The sequence below is a fragment of the Simochromis diagramma genome, unplaced genomic scaffold (genome assembly GCF_900408965.1).
Source record: "Simochromis diagramma unplaced genomic scaffold, fSimDia1.1 OVJJ01000343.1, whole genome shotgun sequence".
Taxonomy (NCBI): Eukaryota; Metazoa; Chordata; class Actinopteri; order Cichliformes; family Cichlidae; genus Simochromis; species Simochromis diagramma.
The window spans coordinates 2,528,178-2,543,227 of NW_024386831.1; the positions used below are offsets into that span (position 1 = coordinate 2,528,178).

The following is a 15,050-nucleotide window of genomic DNA, read 5'->3' on the forward strand; positions in this document are numbered from 1 at the left end:
ATCCTTTTAGACAAGAATCCTTGTTGTGATGTTGTCAAAGGTGTTTTTTTTTAAACATCCAGCTTGCATCCGTACGTTTGGTTCTTGACATTAAATTCTTCTTCACAGCATTGAGTGCTGAAAATGTCACAACCTTTTGTTTTATTACGAAGTCGGCAACAAAGGTCACCATACCCATGTGTGCTCTACACCTAAAATTAATGGCATATCACTGAAAAGTTCATTTGGGGCTTGTAAAGACTGTTTCATGGCAAAAAGAAAAAAGAAAAAAAAAGAGGAATTTTCAGCCTGTCAGGGTTTGAGAAATGTGTATAGTGCACTATGAAGAATCAGGTTTTACTTCCAGGCACAGTTCTCCGCTATACTGAAAGATATTTGTAATAAAGCCTGTAAATTTATATTGAACACACTCAACCTCAGTGTTAGCCACAATACATTCAGTATGCACTGAGAAGCTACACTCTGCATAACGTTGATATAAGTCACTTGGACCTTGGTGAATCTTCTTTTCTCTAACCAGTAATTCACTCTCTTGATGAACAGGAATCTCTATTATTGATGTTCCAGCTTATTGTTATTGGTTGTGCTTTAGGCATCATAACCAAAGCTTTATTGCAGTCTTTCAAAATGTCTTTTGACTTCCATGATTGTAAGAAACATCTGCTTTGTTTCCTCAAGTGCTCTTAAGATAAAAATATAGTGATGTTTTCTTCAGGGATTAGACTTAATCCTCATTAGTAAGTGAACCTAGTATTATGCCATTTCATATTTAAGGGAGAGCCGACATACACTTATAAAAAAGCTTAAACCTGCAATAACTTGTTATCTCAGTGCAACAGACATAAACTCTGGTAGATAAAGACCCATTAAGTTTTATGTATTAAGCACAAGGTCAAAAACGCATTCTCTCTCCTTTCCCTCCTGTTTTTGGACTTGATTGAAACATCCTCATGGTTTGTTCTTTAAAAGTAAATACATATATGCATGTGAAACAAAAAGTATGGGCTTTGTCATTTGTCATTTTTTACATATAAAAATATAATAAAATTTATCTGGTCTCAGCAGATCTTAAAATTAGATAATTACAACATCAGATGTTCAACAACAAATAGCATGTTTTGTCAATTATTTCCCCAAAAAGTTAGATACAGAAGCAGTGTGTGAAAAAGTAAATAAATCCTTAGTGCTGCAATAAAAATTAAGGGGGTAAGTGGCAGGTCATGAGCAAGTGACCACGTCTATAATAACAGAAATTTAGGCAGTTTGTTGTCAGGGGCATCCAGGTGTTTGTGGACTGATGGACGATCTGAAGTTCATCGTTCTACAATGAGAAAAATTAGTCACACATGGAAAACATTCTAGACAGTATCTAATCATGAACTTCTGGAACAATGTGCTTTTGGCATATAAGACCAGGACAGAAATATTTAGCAATAATGAACAAAAATACACAGTTTTTTGTATTTCCCAAACACCTGATGCTGCACCTGTCAAGCATGGTGGTGGGGTGATAATTTGGGCTTTTAAAAAAAATGCTTTAGTCATAATGCAGAGTGGCATATCAAATGTGGGTCCTGCAACAGGGGAATGATCACAAGAAAACAACAGAATGTTTGAAAAACAATCAATGTGTCGCAATGACGTCGTCCGGACCTGAACCTGAATGAAATGTGGTGGCGGGACCTTAAGAGAGCTGTGCATAAATGAATACCAACAAACTTCAATGAAATGCAAAAATACTAAAGAGTCAACCAAAACTCCTCCACAATGATGTGGCAGAGTGAAAGTAAAGTCATACAGGAAACAATTACCAATCATTGTTCATGTTACTTACTCACACGGAGTGTACTTGTACTCAAGGGTTGTTGTTCTTCACTGGTTAGAATTTGAAAAATCAAATCAAATCAAATCACTTTTATTGTCACATCACATGTGCAGGTACATTGGTACAGCACATGTGAGTGAAATTCTTGTGTGCGAGCTTCACAAGCAACAGAGTTGTGCAAAATACAATAATGTAAACAAGCAAAATACAAGAATGGCTACATCTGAAACTAATAAATATATGTACAATATATAATAGTATATGCATTTCTGGATGTGTATACTAAATATTTTTCTACGTGTGTGTGTGTGTGTGTGTGTGTGTGTGTGTGTACACATATTTTACAAATTAAATAGAGTAAACAATAAATAAAATATATAAAATATACAGAGTTGAGACATGTGCAAAACAGTGGCATTACTGTACAGTATGGAGTGCATAATGTTGAAGTTCCAGTAGTGAAGCTGAGGTGTCTATGACGTGTTCAGCAGTCTGATGGCCTGATGGAAAAAGCTGTCTCTCAGTCTGCTGGTACGGGACCGGATGCTGCAGAACCTCCTTCCTGATGGAAGTAGTCTGAACAGTTTATGACTGGGGTGACTGGAGTCCTTGATGATCCTCCCCGCTTTCCTCAGGCACCGCTTCCTGTAGATGTCTTGGAGGGAGGGAAGCTCACCTCCAATTATCCGTTCAGAGCACCGCACTACTCTCTGGAGAGCTTTGCAGTTGTAGGCGGTGCTGTTGCCATACCAGGTGGTGATGCATCCAGTGAGGATGCTCTCAATGGCACAGTGATAGAAGGTCCTGAGGATGCGGGGGCTCATGCCGAATCTTTTCAGTCTCCTGAGAAAGAAGAGGCGCTGCTGCGCCTTCTTCACTGTTTTGTTTGTGTGTACTGACCACGTAAGATCCTCAGCCAGATGTACCCCAAGGAACCGGAAGCTGCTCACTCTCTCCACAGCAGCGCCGTTGATGGTGATGGGGGTGTGTACTTCTCTGCACCTCCGGAAGTCCACTATCAACTCCTTTGTCTTTGCGACGTTGAGGGTGAGATGGTTGTCTTGACACCAGTGGGTCAGGGCGCTGACCTCCTCCCTGTAAGCCGTCTCATCACCATTGGTGATAAGACCCACCACTGTAGTGTCGTCCGCAAACTTCACAATGATGTTGGAGTTGTTAGTGGCTGTGCAGTCGTAGGTGTAGAGTGAGTATAGGAGAGGGCTCAGTACACACCCCTGTGGAGCACCAGTGTTCAGTGTGATGGGGGATGAGGTGATGCTGCCCAGTCTGACCACTTGGCGTCTGTCAGACAGGAAGCTAAGGATCCAGCTGCAGAGGGAGCTGCTCAGTCCTAGATCCTGCAGTTTCCTGTCCAGCTTCGAGGGAACGATGGTATTGAATGCTGAGCTGTAAATTAGAACCTTGTAAACACAAAATTATTTTTTTTATTATTATTTCCCAAATGCATAAAACCTTAGAATTAAAAAAGGACAAACTGTAACAATTGTAGACTAAAATGAACGCTACAACTCGAAAGTCTTTTTTTAATTATACACAGATATTTGCACCACATAGTTGTTAAACAAACATGAACCACATTACACAAAATGAACTCTGTTACGTATTGAAGAGTTTTTATTGTAAATGATTTAAAGGAATGGGTCAAAGTGAATCTTGGACAACACCTTCCACGATGAGTCTTCGTAGCCTCTGGCTCATCCCCGTGAGTCTGACCAGGGACAAATCAAAGATCTCATTTGTGCCACTGGAGTGTAGAGTATGTCTTGCGATAACATCCACAATGAAATGAAAAGGTGCTGATAACAATTTCTAAGGGCAAGTCTCTCCTTTTCTTCACTTGAAAGATTTTAGACATTTTTAAGCAGCACGGTGGCACGGTGGTTAGCACTGTTGCCGCACAGCAAGAAGGTCCTGAGTTCAATTCCACCATCAGGCCGGGGTCTTTCTGTGTGGAGTTTGCATGTTCTCCCTGTGTTTGCGTGGGTTCCCTCCGGGTACTCTGGCTTCCTCCCACCGTTCAAAGACATGCAACTTGTGGGGACAGGTTAATTGGATAATCCAAATTGCCACTAGGTGTGAATGTGCGAGTGCAAATCGTTGCCTGTCCCTGTGTGTTGGTCCTGCGACAGACTGGCGACCTGTCCAGGGTGTACCCTGCCTCTTGCCCTATGACAGCTGGGATAGGCTCCAGCGACCCTGAAAAGGATAAGCGGATGGATGGACATTTTTAAGTATATCTTAATATAAGTTTAGTGGTGTACAGTTAGCTGAAATGTAGTCTATCAACCTTGTCACTGAGTTTGTCTGCATTATTGCTAGTAGTTGGATTTTGCCTGGATTCTTTTTAAGCCCTCACACAGTGCAAATGTCACAGATGTTGTGAAATGTGCTTGTGTCATCTTCATTTCTACTCAGTTGCTGTACAGCATACAACAGGGAGCACAAGCATTTGTCAGAGTCATCAGAGTTAGATCAACTTCCCTTCCAGCTTGGGAGATCACTCATGTTGACTTGTCATGGCTATTTTAGTGAGGGCCCCCATCTGGGGCTCTGCAGAATTCATAACCTTTATGCAGATTTCATGTCATTAAACTTTGTTTTTCCTCCTTTTTCCCCCTTTAGTTTTCTCACTTAGTTTTCAGACTGTTGTTTCAGATAAGGCTCTTTGATGCCTGAGGATAAAGTAATAATACTGGATCATGCTGAAGATCGATTGCTCTATCTATCTATTTTCAATGTTATGAAAAAGTCATAAAGTTTGGGGATGAAACTGGTTCACCTGTAAATAGATTTGTACTTGTTTTTGTATTTGTTTGTAGACAAAGAAATAATAAGGCTGTAAAAAATATTGTTTTACAGCCTTGAAACAGTGGACCATAAAATTTCAAGCGTATATCACTGAACATTTGGAAGGTTTTGTTGTCTTCAGTGTCCTTTTATAGGTAAATCTAAACTTTAATATAGTGGGACAGGAAAAAATAGACTTCTATCCATCAATCCATCCACTCAGCCATCCATTGCAATCAAGGAAAATGACAATACTAACTACCTTTGGTGAAACAATTGTACTCATTTTGATGAGTGGAATAACATTATGTCTCGGCTTACATCAATTCCCAGTCAACTGCAGCTCTGATCTGCACTAATATTTACATTAGTACAGAATGTCATGTCAGAGTTGGCGCTTGTAAAATTCCTCTGCTTCTTTGTATCAGAGCTGAATACTTGAGTGTCTTTTTCCTGATGGAATGCAAAAATCTGGGCTGTTTCTGTCCCCGATCACTAGCCACGGTCAGAGGTCTATTATCATGTCAAGCACAGCTTCTCCAGAGGGGGTGGGCGGGTGGTGGTTCAGACAGTTTACATGCACCCCTCTGTCATTTTGAATGCCTCTCCCTCGCTCCTTTCCATCTCTGTCTCTCCCGAGTTTTGAGCACATAGGCACTCGGCGATGATGGGTTTCTCAGATGGAATTAAAATGTCTCGTCCCACAGCTGTCACCCATGCAAATTGCATTGTCTACAGATTCTATCACAGAGAACAGCCAGCAATCTGTTTTCTTTGATGCCTTTCTTCTTTTCATTTTTATTTTGTCCTGATGTCATTATCGTGATACTTCTGCTTCTCTCGTTAACGCTTCAGTCATATTTTAATCTTTCTTCCATTCTCTCTTTATTTTACTGCAGGTTTATCGCCACTCCTACATGGCCTCCTACAGCATCTACAATATTCACACTCGGTAAGTATTCCTCAGCGGTTACTGAGGGGCAACCTTTTTGGTAGTAACACCTGTCATTAGTGGAAAAATATCCATGACTCACAGGGGTTGACAAATTTGTAGAACACAAGCATTTTTATATAAGCTATGTACAATGAATAGAGTACTGTGGGATCAATTTACATGCTGTGACATGCTTGAAACAAACTGTATGTCTGTTATTTGGATTGTTTGTCTTGTTCCAGATGTTAGCTGACTGAGATTAATAAACAAGCAGACCCAAGCTGCATTCTAAGGGCCCCACATGTTCAGGGGCACCTGCCTGCCTAGAGTTTCCTCTTGTGCTATACTGGAGTTTATTTGCATGATTCAAAATCATCTTTGTTTATCTTATACTGGGCCGTAGTGCGGGCCCAAAATTCATCCAGTGGGGAGAGGGGTACACCAGAGAGCCACTTGTGAGACATCACACACAGTGGCGCATCTGGTGGAATCGCAAGAATTGAGTTCATGCAATCAGCTCAGGTGAAGCTGAAACACAATGGAGTCATGTCCAATGCATTTCAGGGGTTACAGTTGTTTTAGCTAGTCCAACAGGGTATACACAATATTAGACAGGTGCTTTCAGCATCGTGGCTGTCAGGGTATTGTTCACCTAGAATACATTTATTTTGTTGAATAATTAGCTGAGCAGAAATTCAAATCCACTGGATAATGGAAAGGCATAAGCTGGCATTGGCAGTGTCCTCACTGCATAAGCTTTCCTTCCATGTGCTATCAGCCTGTTGTGGGATGAAGAAAATATGAAGAAGGATAGAAACAGGTCATGAGCAGAAGCATACCACATCATCTCTCACATATGGTGGAGGTGATGTTATGTTGTGTGGCTGTAAGTAAGCAAGGAACTGCTTCACTGGTGTTTATTGATGATGTGAGTGCTGATAGAGGAGCTGAATGAATTCTGAATTGCATGTGGCTGTACTCTCTACCCAGACTCAGCCTAATGTTGCAAACCTGCACAGAACTTCACAGTGCAAGTAGATGCTACTACTACTACTACTACTACTACTACTACTACTATTACTACCTGTTTAGATGTACAATTTAATGTTAATAATTAGTATGATTATCATTGATTTGAACTAATCCTAAATTGCAAAATGATCTTTGTTATATTTTTACACTAAAACAAAAGACAGATTTTATGGATGTGTATGTATTTAGAGCAAAGGGGTAAACCACCTTTATGGTTTATACATTTCTGCAATGTAAAATTCCACAGGTTAAGTGCATAAAGTACAAGAACTGTATCAATTGCAGTCAAATAGAGGAAACAACACATCCAATGGAAAGTAGTAAGTTGACTACCTCAAGTACAGACTGGGAATATTTTTTGTATATCCCCAGAACGCTCACTAGCTTGTGCAGAGTATTGATAAGTGCAATCTGTGTTTTCATGATGAAACTTTACCATTCTAAATTTTATGTTCAGTCAAAATAAAGTTTGAAGATCAGCCTGCAGTTTGTGGCATCCCGCTGCTTTCAGACTGATTTTCCAAACATTCTGCACAAAGTCTCAATCCAAAGTAACAGTCCAGGACATGCTCAAATGACTTCCTGCCAGCTTCATAAGTCACAGTCATGAGCGGGATTCTGACTACTAATCAGAGAGAGATTAAAACTTTATACAGCTGATTGGATTATCCTTTTCAAACACGAGTGTTATTTTAGAAAGCTGTGCCATTTTGGGGCATTTCTCTGGCATTTCCTTTTAATCTCTGTCATGTCTGTGCTGATATCAGGCAAATGGGTCTATGGCCAACTTGGGCTTATTTCAAAGTGCATGCCATTGTCAGCTAAAGCAAGAAACAAACTGATACAAAGCATGTGCTATATAAACATTGAATAAATAAAATGGGGGGTGCTCCCCTAAAAACTGTTTTTGCACATTTGTTTTCTTTTTTTAACCTCTGACTTTAGATGTATTGGCCCACTGCTGCCATTTGATAAGGTCACAATCGTTGCACCTGTAACTCAACCAATGGCTAAAGTAGAGAGGAAACCTTGATTAAAATGCACTGTTGCGCATCATTTCTGTTGCATGAAATTTGACTAGAGGTGGGCAGAGTTGACGCTCAGATGCTTTAGAAAAGGTTTAGCAGCATCGGTCCTTACCATCTCACTGATATAAGGCTGTTTTTCACTCTCCAGTTTTTAATATAATTCCATTTGGTTTTTCAAAATTATTACAGACATCTCTTGTCTTCGACACATGACTGCAAGGCTTTTCCACCCATTCTAACAGGTGATAAGCCTTAACTTTATCATAATCTGCCAGAGACAACAACCTACTGGCAATTCATATGGAAGTCATAACTGTTAATGGTCAGTCAATGAGCTAATAATATTCAAAATGGGGGCCTAGGAACCCAACGATATTCACTTTGGCTTTACAGGTTTGCTGTTATTACTCATTGTTTTTGCATTGTAACCCCCCCCCCCCACACACACACACAAGTGGTCTATTGAATTGCACATTTCCATCATTTTCATCTAAAAAAGTAGCCTAGCCATTATCCACCAGTGGATGTTGAGTGATTATTATCCTCTGTTTACTCTTTTCCTTACTTTAGGGAGGTTTGGGAGCTGGACCCTCCTGAGGTGGTTAACTCAGTTCTCCAGTATGCTGCCTGGGGGGTGCAAGGCCAACAGCTGGTGAGGACACATAGAGAATCTTTTCACACCGTAAACCTGTTTTTATTTGTAACATTTACAAGGTTATGCAACTTTTGCACAGCCCTGTTGTTTCATGGATATGTAAGATTTACTCCAATTAAAATATTTTTCATTCATTTTTGAACATAAGTATCAAATTACATGGATGAAACAGATAAGATTTTTATTTATCTATTATTATAAGTTTTTGTTACTCAGTTAAATCAGTTTAGACACAAAATCAGTGGCTTCTCTTTGCTTTTGCCAGCACATTTGTTGCTGAGTCCTACAGTCTTTATCTGGCATCCAGTAAACAGCCAATTCACAGTTTCTACAGAAAAATAAAATAGTGCGTTTTGAAGGATCAGCGACTCTGGAACCCACAAATTAGGAATTTATCTTCAGCTCCAGGCCTGTGGATGACATTGTGTCACATGACTTTCCACCACGCCGAACGCTGTCTTTGTTTGTGTCCTGTTGCCGTCAATTTCGTGCTGCTATTTGTAATTCACAATGTCCTACTTAACGTGCTCAGGTTCACATTTTTGAGGGGACCTTAATTAAATGCTAATTTTCTTCCATCATACTTTTTTATGTATCTGTACAGGACAGATGGGAAGGCTGTTTTGTTGACAGCTAAAAGGCTTAAAAAGCATAGTAGAGCTGCTGTGTCCATATTTGCAAATTTGAGCGTGGAATATTTGAGCATAAATCAAATATGACTCCATTAGGAAGTCATTATGGTGATAAGGAGGTGAGGTAGACAGATGTGAAGGTTTTCTAGCTCTCGAGTGGCAAGCACAGCATCATTAGGCGGAAGTGCATCTTTGGAAACAATGACATGCCGTGTATTTCGCTGTAACCGGCTGTAAGTGAGCTTCACAGTAATTCTTTGGGAATTCGTGTTTTCTCATTAGGAAGATGTCTGAGAGTTATGACTAGAATATGTATTAGTGCTGTCCATTCATCACCGTAGAGTCTTAAAGAATGGATTGGACATGCACAGTGACACTAACTAACAAGATAATGACTTTTCACAGTTTACAAAGTTGTAATTAAGTCCCATTTGAGCAGCTTACTGAATTTTAATTGTAACACACTTTTTAACATGATGGCTAAGCTTTCCACCAAATCAAAGTGTACTTATTTTAGCAAAGAATATGAGCGTAACAATTCTCGATTTTAAAAAGAATTGAGGAGTTTTAATGAGTGCCTACTGTGCTATTATGGAACTGGAAACTAGTGCATATTTGAAGTATGAATGGACCAAAATCCCCAAATCAGTGAAATACAAAGATTTTAGAAAACTGTCAAAAACCTGTTTTAAAATATTATTTATTAGGACTGAAAGTCTCCACGAAGAAATTAATCAAGTACACATTCATACATTGCATGAGGAATGTAAATTTGCTATATTAATCAAAAAAATAATAATCTGCTCTGTTATTTTGTGAAATGGCTAATTTGAAAATTTATCGAAAAAAAACAATTATAATTCACCTTTAAACATAACAATTCAATTAAAGAGCTTGCACATACTGATAATTTAATGATAACAAGAACATAAAATGATTTGGTAGTTGGGAAAAGCCTTACATTGGGTGTTGGTGTAATAAATTTGGTACCTTAGCAATTTCTCTCTTTTTTTAGCCATAATACATTTATTTCCTTTGTCGTTAGAAAACAGATTTTTACTTTTAAACGCAGCCTTGATTCATATATTTAAATTTACTAATAAACTTATTAAACTTTGGCAAAACATTTTTCTTTTGTAGTAGCTTGTATTGTTACAAAGTCTACTGTATACATATAACCTATCTTGGTTTTTGAGCCTATTTAAAGTAGGATACTTACAGGGAATATGGGAAGCATGGACTGTCCCTGTTTTACACAGCATGGTTGCTGTAAAATAGTACAACCTTTAAATGACCAGAACTTAAAATTTCCTTATACATACATACATTGTAAATTGTGGAGGATTATGTTATACATTTTAAACCCCATAATGTCACCATCTACTCTTATTGTTTAGAACCATCCCCATTTTCAGTAACATATAATGTCAAATATTGAAAATTATTTCAGGTACTGAAAACATTTGTATAGTTTCTTGCACAATGGGGAAGTATGAGATTGCGTGTAGCATATTAATTATTAAAGCACTGTGAATTCCGCATCACATTCCTAACTATAAGAAACGTTCCAAAGAAATTGAAAAGGAACTGCTTTCAATTCACCAGACAAATTTTCAAGTCAACCATCTTACTGCTTTACTTACATGAATGCTATCTCCAGTTAGTAGAGGAAATTGTTGCGGTTGTTACATGAAAAACCCAAAAAAGAAATTGTGTTGTTTAGATTATTTGAAACTGTTTTCCTTTTTTTTTTTTTTTTTTTTTTTTATTATTGCTGACATCACTAATACACTTCAAGCCTCTACAATTTAATCCAACCTGCAGCAATAAAACCTCAAATGTCTGATAATCTTCACTTCACAATCATAATAATAAGCCCTCACATTTTAGAGAACCCTTTAACACATGCTGCACAGACTGCCTACTGGACTGATGTTATCTGGATGTCTTCCAGCCAGACGGCAGAAGGCTCTGCTGACTGTGAGGTTATGTCAGTGCATGGAGAGGCTCCTTGCTAATGAATTCTTATGTAAGATCATATAAAGCAACAGACTTCTGGCTTTTGGGAAGGTCCGAATACAGATACTTCTTTGATCTGAGATAATTCATTTTTTGGTTCTGGACAGCTACATGTACATGGAAATCCTAAGAAATCCACAAAGTCTGTTGCTTAAACCCTCCCCAAGTAAATTTTAGCACTTAAACCTTCCCAAGCATTTTTTTAGTGGCTTAATTTAAACAAGTGCTAAAAACCAAACCAAGTAGATTTTAGTCCCTAACCTACTTCTTTCTAACAAGTGAAACAAGTTCAGAACTTTTCCAAATAGGACATAGACCACAGTCTCCAAGTATTTAAAAGACCACCATTATCTCTGGGCATACAACGTTTCCAGAGCCAGTGCAACATTTGGTGAGACTCCTGCGGTCTTTGAATGCCCCATGAGCTCCTTTTGATTGAACATGCCCACAAAGTTCCTATAAATCAGAAGACCAAACTCCCAGAAAGGCTTCTTTTAAGACAAAGGAGTGGTAGTTCATACCATCTCAATGCTTCTACCCTTTCTCTAAGGGTGAGCCCAAGAACCCCACTGAGCAAACTCATTTTGGCCTCCATTCGTGTACTTAACCATTCCAATTGAACAGTCTTTTCATGGATACACACCTCTCCTGGATTGGAGAAACCATTGATGCTTTTGTGCCACTAGAGATCGAAGGGTGGCTCACTCGTGAGGATCTTTTGGGTGAGACTTGATCCACCAAGCCAAGCTAAACACCTTTGAAAAAGATAGCACGGTACTGCCAGCCTCTCCCACCATCCACATGGATGGGCATTGCGGTCAGGTGTAGTATTAGCCAGGTGGCAGGCAAAAACAGGAAATTGGGTTTGCCAGCCTTTGGCTTTGTAGACTGGTCCTTAAGTTTTCATTCGTATTAGTGCAATACAATGACAGATGTCTGTGCGACCATGGATACAATACAAACAGAAACTAAATGGCTAGTGCTTTTATTAGTGCCAATTTAACAAATGGCCAAGCTTAAGTTGTAGCCCAGATCTAATTCATTGAGTCGATCTCTCATGTCCTGCCAAAATAAATAAATAAATAGAAATAAAAAGAGTTAGGGAACTCTAGTGCCAATTTAGCATGACAATCTCTAAAAAAAAAAGTAAGACATGGGCCCAATTCCAATGTCGACACTCACAGACTTGGGGACTTTGAGAAATCCTCCTGATTTTTTGAGGGCAAATCTCTGAACTTTAACATCCCAGTGGTAGATTTTGTGATTTTAAAGTTACTGTTGAGCTGTTAAGGAGTAAGAGCTTACTTTCATAAATAAAGTACACAGAACATTAGCATTAATCACTTGGCTTACCAGCACTGGCTCGCACTTTTAATCCTAAAAGAATTGCTTGGATGCTGAGCAGATACTGTGCACATTTAGTGTAACTGTTAATCCAGTGCATGTGTGCTACAGTCCAAACTCTGGCACATGCTTAATAAGTTTTAGAGTCATGCACCAATTTTTCTTTTGGCAGCATTTCCTTATTTCTTACTGTATCATATTAAGTTGTTCCTGTGTGTGCTTTGTCTCCGTAGATCTACATATTTGAAAACAACATCTATTATCAGTCGGATGTCAAGAGTAACTCCCTTAGGCTAACATCCTCGGGAAAAGACGGGGTCATCTTCAATGGAATTGCTGACTGGCTCTATGAAGGTACCTATCAGTTTTCTACAAACATTTTTTCACATTCTGAGAATAAGACTAGCAAAATTGCGTAGAGTATACATTTACCTGGGTGTTGTTTGAAGAAACCAGGCAAGAAAATGCCAATTACAGACAAACCTTTATGCACGTAATGACTTGCTGAAAAACTGCTTTGTGGCAGTGAGCTTTAACTATTGGGAAGTTGGAATAAAAAATATGTCTGCTTAATTTCAAAGCATTGACACACTATCTCATTAAACTAAAAAATACTTGTGTTTAGAAATGTTACCATTATTAAATATTCATAACGTTTGTTCTGGTGCTCATATCTCCCCAGTGGGTGTGAGGAGTCATTTTATGTGCTTTAAGCAAACACGTACTGCATACACTTAGCCACTTTGCCCCATCTCTCAGGAGAAAAGAAGCTTATGTAAATGTTTGTTTGTTTTTTTTAAAAAAAGGCAAGCAACCTCAGTAACTGCTGTTTTCTTGTTTTTCTCTTTTATTCTTAATTATGTTTGTGTAATAAAGTAATTTACTTATCTGTGATTCTTGAACCCAGATTAACACCTAATTTAACACAAATTCTTCTAGCACCCCCTTTTTTCCACTTATATGTGTTTGGTTTTGTGTTAGGTATTCAAACACAAGTGTTTTCTCGTTATGCTAAACTGAGCCCATTTATAGTACAGTTAGTAATTTAACTAATATTAGCTGATGCCTTCAAATTTGGGACCTCGATATAAAAATCTTCACATTGTGACTTTAAGAACAGCATTTATGTTGAGCTATTTTTAATACTTTCAGCCCCCCCGTATTCATTAATGTAATGATTAAAACTTTCTGCTGGTTTTTCCAAACAGAGGAGATCCTCCAGACCCATGTGGCTCACTGGTGGTCTCCTGATGGAGAGAGGTTGGCCTTCCTGGTTCTCAATGACACTTTGGTGCCCAACATGGCTTTACCTCGCTTCACTGGCATGACATACCCAAAAGGAAAGCAGTACCCCTACCCCAAGGTAACCGTCACTTAGACGACATCCATGCATATAACACACATACATTATCTTTTATCCTAAATAAAAGGAAGAGGGATTTAAATACCTGGTGTCAACCATCCAAGTCAACAGACAGTGAACAAAAGAGGTGACTTAAGAGAGTACAGGCAGAGTGGAGTGGGTGGAGACGAGTGACAGGAGTGATTTGTGACAGAAGGATACCATCAAAAGTGGAAGGGAAGATTAACAAGATGGTATGGAGACCTGCGATAGTTTATGGTTTGGAGACTGTGAGCCTAACAAAATGAAGGGAGGCAGAGCTGTAGCTGGTAAAGATGGAGATGTTAAGATTTTCACTGGAAGTGACCAGGATGCACAGAAATAGAAAGCAGCATGTCAGAGGGACAGCTCAGACTGAGCGGTTTGGGAGCTGAGATTTGGACATGTGGACAGAGAAGGGATATTAGAGTGTGTCTTTTATCCTGTCTTCCTCCCATCAACCCCCAACCGGTCACAGCAGATGGTTGCCACTCCCTGAGGGATTTTTTCCTTACCCCTGTCGCCAAGTACTTGTTCAAAGGGGGTCGTTTGATTGTTGGGGTTTTCTCTGTATTATTGCAGAGGTTTACCTTACAATATAAACAGTCTGGAGGTGATTGTTGTTGTGACTCACTATATAAAGAGAGCAGAATAGAATAGAACTGGGATTCTTGGACAAAGAATTTTGAACATGGAGCTACCAGACTGGATGGAAAGGGGAACCTCAGAGAAGGTTTTGGGTGTAGTGTAGGAGGACATCCACAGAGTTGGTGTGACAGAAGAGGATTCTAGAGCTAGGGTGAGAGGGAGACAGATTGGGTTCCATTAGTCAAGCTAAAAGAAGAGGAAGAATAAAAGTAAAAATAAAAGCAGCTGGTGTCAATGCTATCATGCTTCAGCTTAATTTACAGAAATATAGTAGCCTATAAGATATGGTTGTTTACGTTATTGTGATAATACAAAATGGGTTTTTTTCTGCTCAGTGTTTTACTTGCTGTTGTTGTAACACACTTTTTTAGTTTAGAGGTTCTTAAAAAAATCAGCTGGTTTCGTATGTATTTGGCTACACAGAGAGAAGAATTCTGTGTATATAATGGATGTGATGTAGAAGCACTTGTGTAGAATCCTCTTAGAAAACAACACCACATATAGCCCAACAGGACTGACACTTGTATGGGTTGAATGCTAACTGGCTGAAAAGAGGGCAGAAAAAGGAAAGGGAACCTCAGCGGAATTTGGGGGAAGAATAATGGGGGAAATTGCAGTAGATGGTTTTTATTGTTTAACACTCATTTCCATGACAGCGTGAATGACTACAAGAGCTACAAAAGCAAGAGTTGCCCACAGAAGAGTTTTTCATGACACTGCCCCCTGGTGATGATAATTGTAGAC

General features: G+C 39.0%; 1 protein-coding gene across 2 annotated transcripts in view; it reads left to right on the forward strand.

The window, feature by feature from the left end:
- Positions 1 to 15,050, forward strand: part of LOC120730878 (inactive dipeptidyl peptidase 10-like) — a 246,633-nt gene that overhangs the window by 197,623 nt on the left and 33,960 nt on the right. For both annotated transcript variants that reach the window (XM_040027445.1, XM_040027446.1), the window contains exons 6-9: positions 5,533 to 5,585; positions 8,198 to 8,279; positions 12,511 to 12,631; positions 13,486 to 13,640. In XM_040027445.1, coding sequence (XP_039883379.1) covers positions 5,533 to 5,585; positions 8,198 to 8,279; positions 12,511 to 12,631; positions 13,486 to 13,640 — 411 coding nt within the window. The remainder of the gene's footprint in view (positions 1 to 5,532; positions 5,586 to 8,197; positions 8,280 to 12,510; positions 12,632 to 13,485; positions 13,641 to 15,050) is intronic.